The sequence below is a fragment of the Kockovaella imperatae genome, assembly GCF_002102565.1.
Source record: "Kockovaella imperatae strain NRRL Y-17943 chromosome Unknown BD324scaffold_13, whole genome shotgun sequence".
Classification (NCBI taxonomy): Eukaryota; Fungi; Basidiomycota; class Tremellomycetes; order Tremellales; family Cuniculitremaceae; genus Kockovaella; species Kockovaella imperatae.
In genome coordinates this window covers 110,412-124,873 of record NW_019028953.1, presented here as the reverse complement: position 1 = coordinate 124,873, position 14,462 = coordinate 110,412, and the positions used below count along the sequence as shown (strand labels likewise).

The 14,462-nt window shown below is 51.8% G+C and overlaps 5 protein-coding genes across 5 annotated transcripts; 1 reads left to right on the top strand and 4 right to left on the bottom strand.

Moving 5' to 3' along the window:
* Positions 1-318: 318 nt before the first annotated feature.
* BD324DRAFT_634450 (velvet factor-domain-containing protein) lies at positions 319-2,827 on the bottom strand. The gene is made up of 7 exons (XM_022016731.1): positions 2,173-2,827; positions 1,857-2,012; positions 1,262-1,784; positions 1,182-1,207; positions 1,003-1,119; positions 888-963; positions 319-833 (listed from the first exon to the last, which is right to left on the bottom strand). The coding sequence occupies exons 1-7, from the start codon at positions 2,358-2,360 to the stop codon at positions 471-473; spliced, it is 1,449 nt and encodes a 482-aa protein (XP_021868916.1). The 5' UTR covers positions 2,361-2,827; the 3' UTR covers positions 319-470.
* Positions 2,828-3,097: 270 nt separating this feature from the next.
* Positions 3,098-6,959, bottom strand: BD324DRAFT_583117 (exocyst complex component Sec3-domain-containing protein; the record flags this gene model as incomplete). The annotated part of the gene is made up of 11 exons (XM_022013596.1): positions 3,098-3,472; positions 3,524-3,669; positions 3,719-3,911; positions 3,951-4,028; positions 4,070-4,202; positions 4,253-4,524; positions 4,563-4,696; positions 4,731-4,839; positions 4,875-6,569; positions 6,626-6,738; positions 6,788-6,959. The coding sequence occupies 11 exons, from the start codon at positions 6,957-6,959 to the stop codon at positions 3,098-3,100; spliced, it is 3,420 nt and encodes a 1,139-aa protein (XP_021868915.1).
* Positions 6,960-8,321: 1,362 nt separating this feature from the next.
* BD324DRAFT_643241 (SGT1 protein-domain-containing protein) lies at positions 8,322-11,074 on the bottom strand (the record flags this gene model as incomplete). Its single annotated transcript, XM_022017531.1, has 8 exons — positions 8,322-8,809; positions 8,860-9,434; positions 9,473-9,742; positions 9,787-10,175; positions 10,214-10,355; positions 10,393-10,583; positions 10,628-10,715; positions 10,755-11,074. 8 exons carry the CDS (start codon positions 11,072-11,074, stop codon positions 8,322-8,324), a joined length of 2,463 nt encoding a protein of 820 aa, XP_021868914.1.
* Positions 11,075-11,269: 195 nt separating this feature from the next.
* BD324DRAFT_634443 (RNA binding protein) lies at positions 11,270-13,350 on the top strand. The gene is made up of 6 exons (XM_022016730.1): positions 11,270-11,408; positions 11,473-11,616; positions 11,666-11,975; positions 12,024-12,131; positions 12,179-12,328; positions 12,388-13,350. The coding sequence occupies exons 1-6, from the start codon at positions 11,306-11,308 to the stop codon at positions 13,295-13,297; spliced, it is 1,725 nt and encodes a 574-aa protein (XP_021868913.1). The 5' UTR covers positions 11,270-11,305; the 3' UTR covers positions 13,298-13,350.
* On the bottom strand, positions 13,351-14,442 carry BD324DRAFT_634440 (NAD-dependent epimerase/dehydratase-like protein). Its single transcript, XM_022016729.1, has 3 exons — positions 14,336-14,442; positions 13,965-14,288; positions 13,351-13,921 (listed from the first exon to the last, which is right to left on the bottom strand). The coding sequence occupies exons 1-3, from the start codon at positions 14,370-14,372 to the stop codon at positions 13,398-13,400; spliced, it is 885 nt and encodes a 294-aa protein (XP_021868912.1). The 5' UTR covers positions 14,373-14,442; the 3' UTR covers positions 13,351-13,397.
* Positions 14,443-14,462: the final 20 nt, after the last annotated feature.

The following is a 14,462-nucleotide window of genomic DNA, read 5'->3' as shown; positions in this document are numbered from 1 at the left end:
CTTTCCACACAAGCCCTCAAGTTCAAGTTCGATCAGGGCCGAGATGGACTTCCAACTCGGAGCCCAACACGCCAGTCTTGCCTCCGACTTCAGGGAGTGGCTTTGGTACGCCTGCCTCTCACGCCCCTTCGCCTGGACTGCAACCTGGTCAAGTGCTACTCCCTTCTGCTATCCGTACATAACGACTTCCCATCTCTATACGTTTCATGTTCTTTTCATATCTCACGCCATCATGAATGCCCGTCAGTCGTTTCATTCCCCGTACATGAGTAGTGTTCAGATTTGGTTGGCTTGTTAGTTGCAATCTTTGTTACGACATCAAGACGATATGATATGCAACCCACTTTTGACCCTTGAGATATGGTGACTGACTCTGTTTTAAAGCTACAATGAATGATTTGATGAGACATGTGGTCCAGGACCCCCTGCCCCCCCTTTTTTGATTGATAACAACCCTTATCTTTCCCCGTTCACCGCCATTTCTGGCTCGGCTTAGCATCCATCAAGACATCCTCACTGCTGGACTCTGGCAAAGGTCGAAGGCTGTTACCGTCTTTGCCAGCCTGTCCAACGCCATACTCGTCCGTCATATCCACGCCACTCGAGCGACTGCTGCTGGCGCCGGCGCCGGCGAGATCCGAAGATGATAGGCCATGTCTGTAGCCTGAAGAAACAGACGTAGCCGTCTTACTTCCACTAGACGTAGACATGGCTGATTGGCGTTGGGAGGGATGCCGGCAGGCGTCAGGTTGGACTGGATGAGGGTCCGGTCGCTCCGGTGTTGTCTTACGAGACAGCTTAGGTTGGCTTTGTTGACGTGCTTGTTTCTCGTTCTATGTTGTTATGAGTGGACTTCCGAAAAATATCATTCTTCCATCCGGGCTCACCTTTCGAGAAGTCAATTTGAAGCCCATGGAAGTAAAGTGTTCGATTAATGGAGTTGTGGGAGGCACACCAGGAAATCTATAATGGTAAGTGCCTTGCCAAGATACAAAACCTTACGCTCTAGGGGAATGCACTACAAACGGACTGGTCAGGATCTCGACCAATGGTTGGACGTGCTGGCCAGAATACCCTGCGATGGTCGACAGGTCGTAGACACGAAGGCGCAGTTGATACCTGGGCAAACGGCTCAGCCAAAAAGGAGAAGAAGAAGGACGACGTCGCTAAATCAAACTCACACTCCCTCAAGCCGTACGGTCAAGTCCTGATGCGGGAGGTCAGATCTCTCATGTTTTACTTCGCATTATTAGAGACCTACATTGAAGAGGAACCACACGCCGCATTCGCCATCCGGAGCAGGAACTTTTATGGCCGAGACGTGCAGCGAGCCAAACAAATTGCGCTCCTCGGCACCACGGAGTTTTTTCGCCGCGGCGGGGTCATCAGAATTGGGGGAAGAGCCACTGCTACGCTCTCGCTCTCTTTGCTTGCCCTGAGAGGTGTTCTGGAGGATTGGAGGAGCGGTTTGGGAGGGGAAGTGTGGGACGTGGGATAATGAGCTGGGGCCGGGAACTGTATCGAGATCCGTCGGTAAAATCGGCGGTCCTCTCGGTGGCGCAGAAGCGGACATGAGGTGAGCTAGAGAAGATCGACGGCTGGAAGATGTCCCATGACTGATGGGAGTGGATTGGCCAGTGTCCAAAATAGTTTCAGCTCGCGCAGGTTGCGCAACGGGTGCTGCGTAGATTGTAGATGAAGTTGCAGGGGTCGGAAGAACGGGAGTCGTGGAACGATCCGGCAGGAGATCTGAAGCACAAACGTAGCTTGTACACTCGACGGACCTGTCATGGGATCGTCAGTGGGACGAATCTGGTACTGCATGTATATATATCCTGCCCCGTTTTCCCACTCACGTCAAGTCGATGGCAGATTCTGTCCAATCCCCACTGGGAGTTTTAAAACAGCTGTAGATCCGGAGTCTCAATATTGGACAATGCGCCAAGGGCCGTCTGTCCTTGTCTGTCCTTCTGCGTCCATGCGTTGGCTCTTGACACAATTCCAAGCAGTGCCTGTGTAATTCAAGTCAGAGATGATGTCAGCAAATTCAGTCACCTGCAGGTTTCAGATGGCCCCATCGAGCTTTGATTGCGCGAGCATCGAAGCGGCAAAGAAAGTACACTCGATGGTGCAAGCCGAAAAGGGTCGCTCGTTTCAAGACTATGGGCTCACCTTATGGAGGTACCTGCAAACGTTCCCCTGGACATAGCATACATGTCCCCCCACGCCATTCTGCCCTTTTGTTCCGAATAAGGCTCGAGCCTCGATGGTCCAGCTCCAGAAGAATCATCTCGAGTGACAGATGGACGTCGAGACGTCGATGCACTCGTTGTTCCTTTCGAACGGCTGGAAGGCCGCATACACGAGATTGCTTGACAGCGAGAGAAAAAAGAGGGTCCAAAGTGTTCAAGTTGGCTTAAAGATCTATCGGGCAAAAGCTTGAAAGTCTGTGTGCCGCATTCGAGTGGGGCTGCGCGCGATCCGGAGTCTGTCGACTCAATGGCCCCCTTGCAAATCCAGACTCTGGGGATGACAAGGATTAATTCCGCAGTGGGGTGTCAACCTGATACCAGGTTAGCCTCTTGAGGCCTGAGAGCACTATAACCGTTTGTATGTCCCCGCCAGGAAATCAGTCGAAGTCACAGTCCACGGAAAGTGGGATGTAGGCTAATGTTGTTACCCAAAAAAAAGCTCCCGGCCTCAAGGAATCGTCATTTCCTTTTTAAGACGTCAGCGGAGACTATCGAATGTGGCACTTTAATGATCGGAAAGGAAGGGGGGGGTTGGTCTCCCCCAAGGACGATCGACTTGCCACTGAAGCATAGAGCATATATGGGGGGAGCAACAGGGGGAGCAACAGCTGTACACAGTGGCTCAAGCCTGTCCGTAAGTCCCCTTGTACATCGAGCAGCTCGTGTATAGACTCTGCGATCCCCATAGCCGATGCTCAGCATTCCATGAAAGGGGGACAGGATCCCCCTGAAAAAGCTGATGTCAGCTGACGTTTGATATCCCCTTGCAAACGGAAAAAATGGAAGTTTCTCTGCATCGTGATATCATTTTTTGTTTCGTGGAAAGGACCTCCTCGAAGTATTCGCTACTTGGATCGTTTACAGATGGCCTCGACATCACCAGGTCCATATTCTAGACCCTGTCCGCTGTCCCCATAGCTACTCTTGATGATCCGACTCGCTCGATTGACTTCAGTCACGAGGCCTGCAGTGATCTCCTTCCATACCGCTTGGATGAGAGATTGAGTCGAGGCGTCGGAATGAGAAGAGCCTGCACTGTCATCGTCTGCGAAGTGCTTGTCTACACGCTTCGACAGTGCCTCGATTGATTTGCGAAGATCCTTGCTGCTTCCTGAATCCTTCAGGGCCTTTTTCAATGCAGACTTGTTATAGGCGTTGTGCATGGAGACTTCAGACGCCGGGGTGCTCTTCAATTGTCGATCGACACCGTCGAAGAATTCCTAGTAAAGGATGTCAGAAAAAGGTCCAGACTGACGGCACCTCATGCTAACCATCAGCTTGCCAAACTGACGCCGCAGCATCATTTTGACATATGTGCTCATATTGTCTTCCAGCATTCCCTTGGCACGTTCTAAGAAAACGACCAATGCCGGATTTGTGAGCTGCTTCATATCCTCGACAAAATGATAGAGATTTTCTGGCATTGCTCAGCTTGGACCGGAAGCTTCTCGCTTCGAAGGACCCACCGATCATTACAACGTTGTAGCTCAGTTGACCCTTGTCGTCGGCAGACTGACTCTCCGCTCTTTCCAGCTTGGCGATATGTTGCAGTGTCGCAAACATGGCATTGACGATCCGTTCGTACATTTCATTGACGCGAGTGCGGACAGGCAAGCTCTGGGCATCGTGCAAGTGCGGCTCGATGCGGGAGGCAAAAATCTGGGGATGTGAGCATATTCCTTCTGGAAGCGGACTCACCGGAAATTGTCGCATAAAGATGATGGCACCCTTCCTTCGTCGATTCTTGCCCAAGTCGATGGCTTTGACTTGTTCGTTCTGCAGAATGATCAATGGTGTGCCAGTGCTGTGAGACTTACAGCAAGAAGATCCAGTGCCGCCCTCTGACGAGCGATTTGACGATCAAAAAGCTGAGCAAAGAAGATGGACGTGTTCTCAGCTTCCGCCTCTTGGGCAAGGCGTTCGGTGACCACAGTAATGCCGATGATGGCACTGAGCGATGTCAGCTACCATGATCCAAAAAACGGTGTGAAATAACTGACATGGGATTCGTCTCCGCAGCTGCCTCGACCCAATTTTTCAGCTCCAGGTCGACAAAGCCAAACACCAGATCCATCATATTCCTGATGAGCTGCATCATTCCAGAACTCAGTTGTCGTGTTGCATGACGTGCCGCTTGACGTCTAAAATAGCTATCCAGCTCCATATGATCTGCGAATGTTGATTCGGTGTCTGTGAGATGCAGGAAAGCGTTGATGAAACCCTCTTCATTTAGCACTTGATTGATGATCTGCGTGAGACCAAGCTGGTACAGCTAAGTTGTGTCAGTAGGAGCCGTGATCCACTTCATACCTCGGCGATGGTAGCGGAATTGTCGTCGGCTTTCTTTGCTGGCTTGCTCTGACTTATGGAGCCCAGCCCTACGGCAGTCTTAGACCTGGCGAGGGCGCCGGGCTTTGGCGCGGCAGACATGGCAGTTGAGAACACTGAGCTCAGCTCAGACAGTCAAGCGGGACTTACAGGCATCTCTTGGTTCCTTGCTTTGACCAGCTTTGATGGATTGCATGAAGCTCATCAGCAGATCCTTGATCTCACTCTGATGCAAGGAGCTTATGGTGCCGAGGTAGTTCTGCTCTGTTAGCCGAGACCGGGGTGTCAACTCACCGAGCAGAGCTTTTGATACCTTGCCTCGTCCATCTCCTTAATGTATAATACCAATCCTTCATACTGCATGAGGAATTCGCCCATAGCCGTATGCGGCGCCAAAGCTTTCTTGCCAGACTTTCTGCTATCTGTCAAAGCAGTATCCGACTGATATCTGAATGTGACGTCCAGATACTCCAACATCCGTTTGCAAAAATGTGACGATTGATCTTGATACTCGCGCATCCTCGCAATGGTCGCCGCAACTTCCGCGTTGGCAGTGTCTCTGCCAGCTTGCAGAGCTTTGTATAATGCGGTCGCGGCAGACTCGAGTGATTGCAAGCCCCTTGAAGTTTGCGGTGATTCCTGGGCCAACGCACGAAGGGCATCCTCTGGAACCTCAACGATCTGTAGGAGCTGTCGAAGTTCATCAAGTAGAGCATGCTGATTCGATGTCTGCACCTGAAGACCCCTGTTCTGTGATTCGATGAACGAGATATCTTCTGTGACCGCATTCAACTGCATACGATAGCCCGTGATCTGCATATCGATATCGTCCAGCTCCTGCAATGCCTCGTCAATGTGACCCAGGACCTGAGCAATGCGGTCGTCGGATTCGAGGAAAGCGTGGATGTTGGCTTGGTCCAATGCAGCAAGCTCGTCGAGCAGGCGACCTTCGATGGCGTCCACTGAGCCCTTCTTTGCATCGACGCCCTCAATCGAGGTCTGGTTTTGTATTACGCCCGCCGTCCAGTCAAAGCCCTCTAGCATCTCCTCAACATTGTTCATGAGAGCCTCCTCAGATGTCTCTTTGTCTGTGTCCACAGTCAGGCCTGCACCACCTGGCAGGACCCCGGTTCGGCTGGCAAGCAGCACTTCTCGTGAGAAAGCGGTATTGACCGGGGCAGGATGGAAGGATTTTCGACGTTGAGGTCGATTGCGTTCTGGTGTGGGAGGAGGGGGAATAGACGGTGAAGGCAATGTGGTGGTTATGGTCGGAGGAGCTGGTGTAAGATCCGGTGGACGGTTGCTTTTCGGTGTCTCCTTGACTGGCGGTGGGGTCTCATCATCGTAGAATGGGTCGTCAGAAGGTCGACGAACGAGACCAGCAGCGGGGGGAGGAGCCGGTGATTGCCCATTGGATGCCGTGGATCCGGGGAAGCTGCGTGCATCTCGATCGTCGGAAGTTCGACGAGCCTGCACCGGAGGAGCCAATGTGTTTGTCTCCTTCCGAGGAGAAACTCGATGATCTAAGGAAGGACGTCGGATAGATGATTCACTCAGGGGAGATCGGCCGAAACCATTGGATCGAGTATCATCTATAGACGGTCGTGATCGAGTGGATCCTTCTCCCATGCGTGAGCGCACAGGTGGTATTTCGCCGCCACCACCATAGTTCGAAGAAGTGCCCGATGCAATGGAATGAGATGATCCTGAACGATTCTGTCTGAATCCGGGAGGGGGTACGAGATCGGTCCGAGAGCTATTGGAGGGTGGTTGAGCAGGTATACTGATAGAGGATGAAGAAGATTGACGACGATGATCTGTACTGCTCGTACTGCTTGAGAGCTCGAAATTGAGCAACTCTGGAAGCTCGCCATTGGTGTATTTTTGATAGACCTTGACCGCAGAGTTCAGGAAATGTTGTTGGTCACGAGGGCGGTCCGTGGTCCAGTGATAACGCCTGACAGTCATTGTCAGAGCAAAATCGGACGGCTACAAGCCCATCAGCATCATCTGAGAGCCGGCCTCTGGTCGATTCTCTCACGCACGCCCATAACCTCGACTATCCTCATGTCCTCCAAGTTCCATGTTTTCCCTTTGGAGAATGACAGGTTGCTATTTCGTTTCGCTTTATGTATCACGACTTTGCCGAGCTTCGTCACTGAAAGAGTCTCTTTCAGCTTGTCTATTCAACTAGCTTTCTGACTTACCAGCTAGCATCAGATATCTAGTCTTTGATCCGCTGCCCTCATCCTCCTCAAATACCTTGACATAGGTGATGAGGGTCTCCTCTGGACTACCATCCGGACCACGCTTGGAGAAAAGGGAGGAGATGATGTGTTGACGCGTATCATCATTCGAGTTGGAGCGAACGTGTGACATCCCGTCGCTGTCATGCAGCGTAGAGTGACCGAGCCCTCCTCGACCGTTCTCGACGTGTATGATGATGATGATGGATATGGACTCGGAAGACCAGGTGAGGTCATGGATTTGCTTCCGCGATATAGAACTGTGGCAGTGACTCGGGCATCCATTTCCTCCCTCAGCTCACGAGCCCGCGTTCGTTGACATGTCAGTTCAATTCGGACCACAAAGCCATGCAGATGCAGTCGTCCGTTCCGGAAGACGCAATGGACTCCATACCGTCTCAAACAATGGACAGCGTCGGACCCGGTCAATGGCTGTGTCCTTGCCAGACAATATGCCTTGCTCAGGAGGGTATCCCGGCTCGAGCCTGCCATCACACTTTGCGAGAGTGAGGAGTAAACATCCATGCATATCCACCCATGGGCTGAAGCCGTACTACGTCTATACCTCGCTGTCCTTAGAACCCCAATCCACATCAGTGTCTGCGGCCGAGGCCTGCGAGACGTCTAACAAGTCCGCGAAGCTTCGTGCATATGAGTCCCCCTTAGACAAAAGCAGGAACCATTTCCATCTGTATAAGTCATCTTCTTCAGATTCTCCAGCGTGGAAAATGTGAGTGCTGGCTCGCTTTAAAGCCTCCTCGTCGTGACGGAGAGCTTGAGGGACTGCCTTGGCTGTCTGACAACTCTTCAAGGTTGCACCATAACCCGGGACCCACTCCGAGATGTCGCCATGCGTGGGCTTCCCAATCGTCGGTTCAATGAAGTCGTCGTCGCCAATTGAATCATGTTGCATTCTGACCACGTACCTGCCATTGGTCCCGGCACAGGAATATTCAAACTCTGCCTTCGTAAAAGGCGTATCACTGTCAGCCTCGGACTTGTTATCAGCCGTGCCTTGAAACAAGTAGATGATCTCCTCTCTCGGCCTCCCTTCCCACGCCGGGCCTGAGCATACTTCCCAGTGATGCATGAAGCAGTCGCATTTTCCGTTCGACGTGGTGAAGGTTTTGTCATGGGAGCCTTTTGAAGAAAACGAGGGGACCAGTCGAAGAAAATACCTGTGTGTTTCAGCACTCATGACCATGTCTCTGGTGTATTGTGAGAGGGATGTCTAGTTTTATGTATAACGAGGCTCTTGTTGGTTCGTGAAAGGCAGACCGAGCGTCAGATGCGTCACTGAGGTAGGCTTATGACTTTTTCCAGCCAGCGTCAGAAAGGTGGTCCGATGCCATGCGAGGACTTCAGACAGTCCAGAAAATCATAGATCCATTGAAGACGGAGGAGGCGCCCAGAAAGGATATTCAGACAGGTGTCTCGAACGTGCCTCATCCAGGGAGGGGTTCGAGAGAGTCTCGACCTGCAATGTCTTCTGACATCACTCCTTTGACCTTCCCTCTCCTTGCAGCCTTCCGAACAGATTTCCAATGACTCCACTCTGCCCCGCCTGTGCGCGATAGCTCTCCAAGAAGTCCTTCATCATCCTGTACTCTCTCTTCTCTTCTTCGCCCAATTCCGCCACTTGATCCGCGTTGTCTCCGTCGTCATCCATATCATCATCGCTTGCGGCCCCTTGCAGCGCAGCCTTGAGCTCTCGGTCCATAGCTTCTAATTCGCCATCGGATAGGCCATCAATGTCGGCCTCAGCAGGGAAAGTCTTCGGATCTTTGAGCGTTGACTTTGAGTCCTTGGACGGCCCTCTGGCAGCTGCTAGTTGAGCATCCATCGCTTCCATGACCTTTTCGAATGAGTCGAGGGGGGAGGACCCCGGTCGGGCGGCCGTTGTTTGAGGTTGGTTTGAAGCGTCCACCATCTGCCCAATATGCGCTGTTCCTGCAGGCTTCGTGGAAGCAGTTGGAACAAAGGCTACGGAGAACTCGATCAGCTGAGGTGAATAGCAATGGAGGGAGACTCACCTCCACGATCTCGTCGGGAGCTCAGGATATCCTCCCACTGTTGATGCGTAATACCTAAGGCCTCTCGTGTGAACCTGAGAAACTCCTCTTCTTGACCGTTCATGTCCACATCTCCTTCCTCCTCCTCCTCGTCATCACCGTCGAGTTCTATGATTTGAGGGGCATTGTCATCCTCACCCCATACTCGACGCCTCATTTCCTCGTCGATATTCTCGCCGAGACCTCTCTTCTTGTTCTTTGCCAACTCCTTTTCGACATCCTCAAATCCAGCAGCGTCCTTGAGTCTCAGCTCGGCTGCAAGTCGACCTAAGGTTCCTGCTGGAGCCATTTCATCATCCGAATCACCAGAGTCCGACTCTACGCCGTCGTACTGCTGCTTGGCAAATGCTGGAGGACGCATAGGCGGTCGGTCGGTTTCTGAGAGTAAATTCTTGTCTGCCTCCTTGCCTGACTTGGGAACTGTCTTCCTGCCCCATTCCTCTGATGGTAAGGGAGGTACAAGATCGCGCATTCGTTGATCGCGATCCTCCTTTGCCTCTTCCTCGTCACTTTCATCATCGTCGTCCGAAAGCTCGCTGAGCTGTCAGATCTCGTTTAGATACCGCAGACTCACTCCAAGAACATGGCACCCTGCATATCTCCCTCACCACCGACAAACTCCTGCACTTTCTGAGCCAGATCCCCAAGCGCCTTTGCGTCCTCGCCGGCGTGCTCTGGCTTCTCATTCAAAACCGCTCCTGAAGATCTCGCCATCATCCCTTCCAGCTCAGACGGGGAGATCTCCAGCCAAGATGCCGAGTCCTCGGCCATCGACGATGACGAAAATGATTCTGGGGCGGCTTTGATAGCCTCATCGACTTGTGACGCAAAGGATTTGCGGGAGCTTGAGGATCATCCATCTTAGCCTTAGCATAGGGATTCACTCACTCTTCACTCTGAGCCTCGTTCCATCCTTTCTGGGCGACAGCTTCCCTCTCCTTCCATTTCTGACTGCCTTGCATCTCATTCCCGAAGAATCCAGCTCGCTGAAGGTTTTGCAGAAACTCGTCATAGCCAACTCTGGACGATGAAGCTTTCCCAATCCTCTTTCCGCCCTCCCGATACATAATCTCAAACCCAGTTGAGATCTTGACGCCAAGGTCACGCCACCTTCTCTCATCGTCCAATTCAGAGCCATCCTTGACGTGCCATTCTGGACCGAAAACGCGAGGAGCATGAAATACTTGTCCTTGGAGCTGGGCATAGGCGGGGCGCGTCATGAGTACAGAGGTAAGCGTCGACTGAGCGGGTGGGAAATGGGTCATGCGTGACGCCGCCTAACGATCAGCTTCTGATCAGTGCGCCGGTAACATACCCTCAGTTGAGCGGGATCTCGCACATAGAACGCCTCCACAGCCCTTTGTATCAGATCCGGCTGGACGGAGAGCGCTTTCGCGATACCTATGGGAAGGTACGCATTGGTTCGGTGTAAATGATCCCTCAATCGACCGTGATAGCTGGATGTCAGACGCATTCGGTAGACAGTCTGCTCACCCTTCAACACGAGACCACACGGCTCTCTCGATCGCCTGAGCCCTGTATTTCCCCGTCCTCGCAGCTTTGACACCATCTTCCTCGGTCAGTGTCGCTTCCTCTTCCTCATCGTCATCTCGAATCTGCTTGCTTATTGAAAGTGAACGGATATCTAATGGTATGAGATGCAGATGACCTCCTTGCAGCCAGAGCTACGGAGGGTTGAGCTTTCAGCTTTTATATCGAATGAGCTTACTCTATTTGTAGCATTGTCAGGATTGACCCATGCCGGCAGCTCGTTGGCAGCTTCTATGAGCAGGAACTCTCCATCAGAGTCGCGAAGACTGACCATTAGAGACCATCATTTTTGTTGAAGAACTCACCTAATGACCAGTTCTGGCCACTTTTCGCTGATCTCCTTCAAGAGCCAGACCACACACCACTCGTCGTCGATCGAATCTCCCACTCGCATCCTACCCTCTAGACCGGAACCTTCGGATCGCTTCCTGAGCTCCCATGAATCCTTGTTCCAAAGCCATGGCTGAGTCAGTAAGGAGTAGACATAGTCGGTTATTAGGACAGCCATGGATGTCGGATCCTCTTCGGCGGTGAGGTGAAGAACATAATGGACGGTGTCTTCCGGGATGGTCGAAACAGGGAAGGGTCTTGAATATGAACCGAAAGACGCGTAAGAATCGTTCATCCTGTCACTCTCGCTCGTGATCGCTGTCGTCGACGACCGCAGTGAGCAACAGATGCTGATAGAATTTCAGCTTCGTTCATTGACTTTGATGGACCGAAGATTTCTCGGATCCGAGGGTGGCGAATTTTCCAACGGAAGCAAAATTTCCGAGTCTTAAGATTTTACGACGACACACCCATGGTTTTCCACATTGACAACCATTGATAGACTTACAGCAGCGAGGCACTCGACATGGTCGCCGTCACTTATGAGCCGAGTCAGGCTGATCAGGAGAGCTACATCTTGTGTGCCGACTGCGGTACTGTTATACCGTCCTCAAATGGAGCTGGACTCTGTGAGTTTCACGCGGAGCACCTACCCTGCTTTGTCAGATTGTTCGGAAGACTGACGCATCTCAGGTGTTGGTTGCCTGCGGAACAGTGTGGACATCACGGAAGGTATCCCGAAAGAAGCTACATTGAACTTCTGCCGAGGATGTGAACGGTTCTTGTCCCCACCTCAATCATGGGTCTACGCTCAGCCAGAATCTCGAGAACTTTTGGGTGAGTCGAACCGGATTCGCGAACCAGAAGTCGGCTCACTTGGTCTCAGCTCTATGTCTGAAGAAGATCTCCAGACCTCTCATGAAGGTCAGGTTGATAGATGCCTCGTTTATATGGACCGAGCCACATTCCCGCCGTGTGAAAATCAAAGTCACGATTCAGAAGGAGGTGATGGCCAACACTGTGCTTCAGCAGACATTCGTCCTTACCCTGGTTGTCCATACTGGTCAATGTCCTTCATGTACTAAGCTGGCCGCGAAGAACACTTGGAAGGCGACGGTCCAGGTCAGACAAAAGGTCACGCATAAACGGACATTCTTCTGGCTTGAACAGCTCATTCTGAAGCATAATGCTCACAAGTATGTTGAGGCCTTGGTCGTGGTCTTGAGCGAGCTGATATCATTCAGAGACACAACCACGATCAATGAGAAGCGAGACGGTCTGGATTTCTTCTACAGCGAAAGGAATAATGCCATCAAAATGGTCGAGTTCTTAGCCGGAGTGGTGCCGGTCCGGTGAGTTGTCCTGTCGTCCCTTTTGGCCCCGCTCATACTCCGTTCAGAACAAAGTCATCAGAGCAGCTCATTTCCTCTGACAAAAAGAGCAATACTGCAAATTACAAGTTCACCTACTCTGTGGAGATCGTGCCGATCTGTAAAGATGACCTGGTCTGTGTGCCTCAGTCCCTTGCCAGATCTTGGGGGAACATCTCGTGAGCAGCTTTTCAAGGCCTGGATGCTGGACTGAGGTGTTTGGCTGAAACTTAATCAGTCCACTGACCATCTGCTCCCGAGTCGGCAATTCGATTCACCTTCTCGACCCTATGACCCTCCAACAGACCGATGTCACCGCTCCTATATACTGGCGTCAGCCTTTCGACTCCCTAGCCACTCAATCCGATCTGGTAGAATTTGTCGTCCTCGATATTGAGCCCTCTGGTCCTCAGCGTGGCAAGTACATGTTGGCAGATGCGCAGGTCACTCGGGCCAACACCGGTGGAAAGCATGACGATGACGAGGGCATGGGTGATGACGGAATCTACCACACGCGGACACATCTCGGAGCACTCTTACAGCCAGGAGATACCGTCTTGGGCTATCACTTGACGAATGCCAACTTCAACAGCGAAGAGTTCGAATCCTTGGACAGCGGACGCATACCAGATGTGGTGCTTGTCAAAAAGACATATCCCAACAGGCGAAAGAAGGCTAGGCCGAGAAACTGGAAACTTCGATCTATTGCCAAAGAGGCAGAGGATCCATCGAACGATCCAACGACAGTGGGCAGAGGAGCGCTTGGACGGAGAGGTGGTGTGGATCAGAAGAATGTCGAAAGAGATTACGAGCTCTTCTTGCGGGATCTGGAGGAAGACAAGGATATGCGAGGCGCAATCAACTTGTACAAGTCATCTGGTGTGGTGCCGGAAGGAGAGGATGTCAAGATGGCTACATCTACACCTGGATCCGGTCTGCACGGAGGCAAGAGACGGGTCAAGAAGGCCACTGCTCCTACAGATGAGGATCACAGCATGGAAGTCGAGGAGGATGTGGTAGTCAGCGATGGCGGAGCAGACGGTGACAATGAGTCAGAAGAAGACTTCCCCGAAATTGAGCTAGATGAGCTGTTGGAGCATTTCGAGGAAATGGATATGCAGGATGGGGAAGACGGCGAAGAGGCATGAGTCACAAGCTGCTAGAGTGCGTAGAGTCTATTCCCGGCGCCGCTTCTCGAATGTATTCATCTTATGACATTACATCTTGGACCGGATCTCGTGCAAGGATCTAGGCATACTTTCTCCAGTTGTGCTCCTCCTTGAATCCCAATACGTCCTTGATTTTCTTGTTCGACAACGGCGCTTCGTCATCTCCCAACTCTCTGGTGACCTTGACGTTGGGAAACTCTCGTTTGAGGAAATCCCCTGTCTTTTCATTCAGAGTCGCTGTATCGTTTGTGCAATTGAAGACTTGGTAACCCAGTCCTCCCTTTTCACAAGCTAAATGACAGATCTGTCCTAGATCTCTAGCGTCAATGTAGCTCCAAGCGTTCCTCTTTCGAGAAGCTGGATCCTCTGCGAACTGTTTGAACTTCTTATAGTCCTCTGGGATGATGACATTTCCAATTCGGAAGGCGTAAATGTCCGTATTGAATCGTCTGGCAAAGGATCTGGCGATCCTCTCGCCGCAGAGCTTGGAGCAAGCGTATGAATCTTCAGGGTTCGTGTCGTACGTTTCTTCGTCGAGTGGGAATTGGTTGTAGTCGGAATCACCTTGGGTAAAGCAGACATTGTAGACGGTCTCCGATGAGGCTAGAAGGGAAGGTTTAATAGGATTTGGGGTAGATGTGCTCACCGATGATAATTCGAGGGATGCCAAGCTTGCAAGCGGCCTCGATGACATTGTAAGTCTGTGCAACATTCGACGTGAAGGTCGTGTTGTCAGGAACGATGAGGTTACAGGGATAGGCGGCGAAATGGATGACAGCATCGGGTCGACCGGGTCTCTCTGGCAAAGAGTATTCATCCATTGAGAAGAGGGATGTCAGGGCATTGAAGACTTGACCAGAGTCTGTCAGATCAGTCTTGAGGGTCATGACATCCGGGTGATCGAGTTTGACCAAGTCAAGGTTGAGCACCTTGTGGCCTTTGGAAAGGAGGTATGGGACGCAATGTTTTCCTGGCCGGGGGTAAGATGCGACTTATAGGACAACAAGGCTTGCTCACCTGCTCTGCCACTCCCTCCGGTGAATACGATCCTCATTTTGTCTTTGCGATTCTTGTCGGGTCTGAGTTGGTAGGATGCACGATGAGATCGGGCTTCAAAGGTCAACCCTAGCATGAGCAGGCAGCC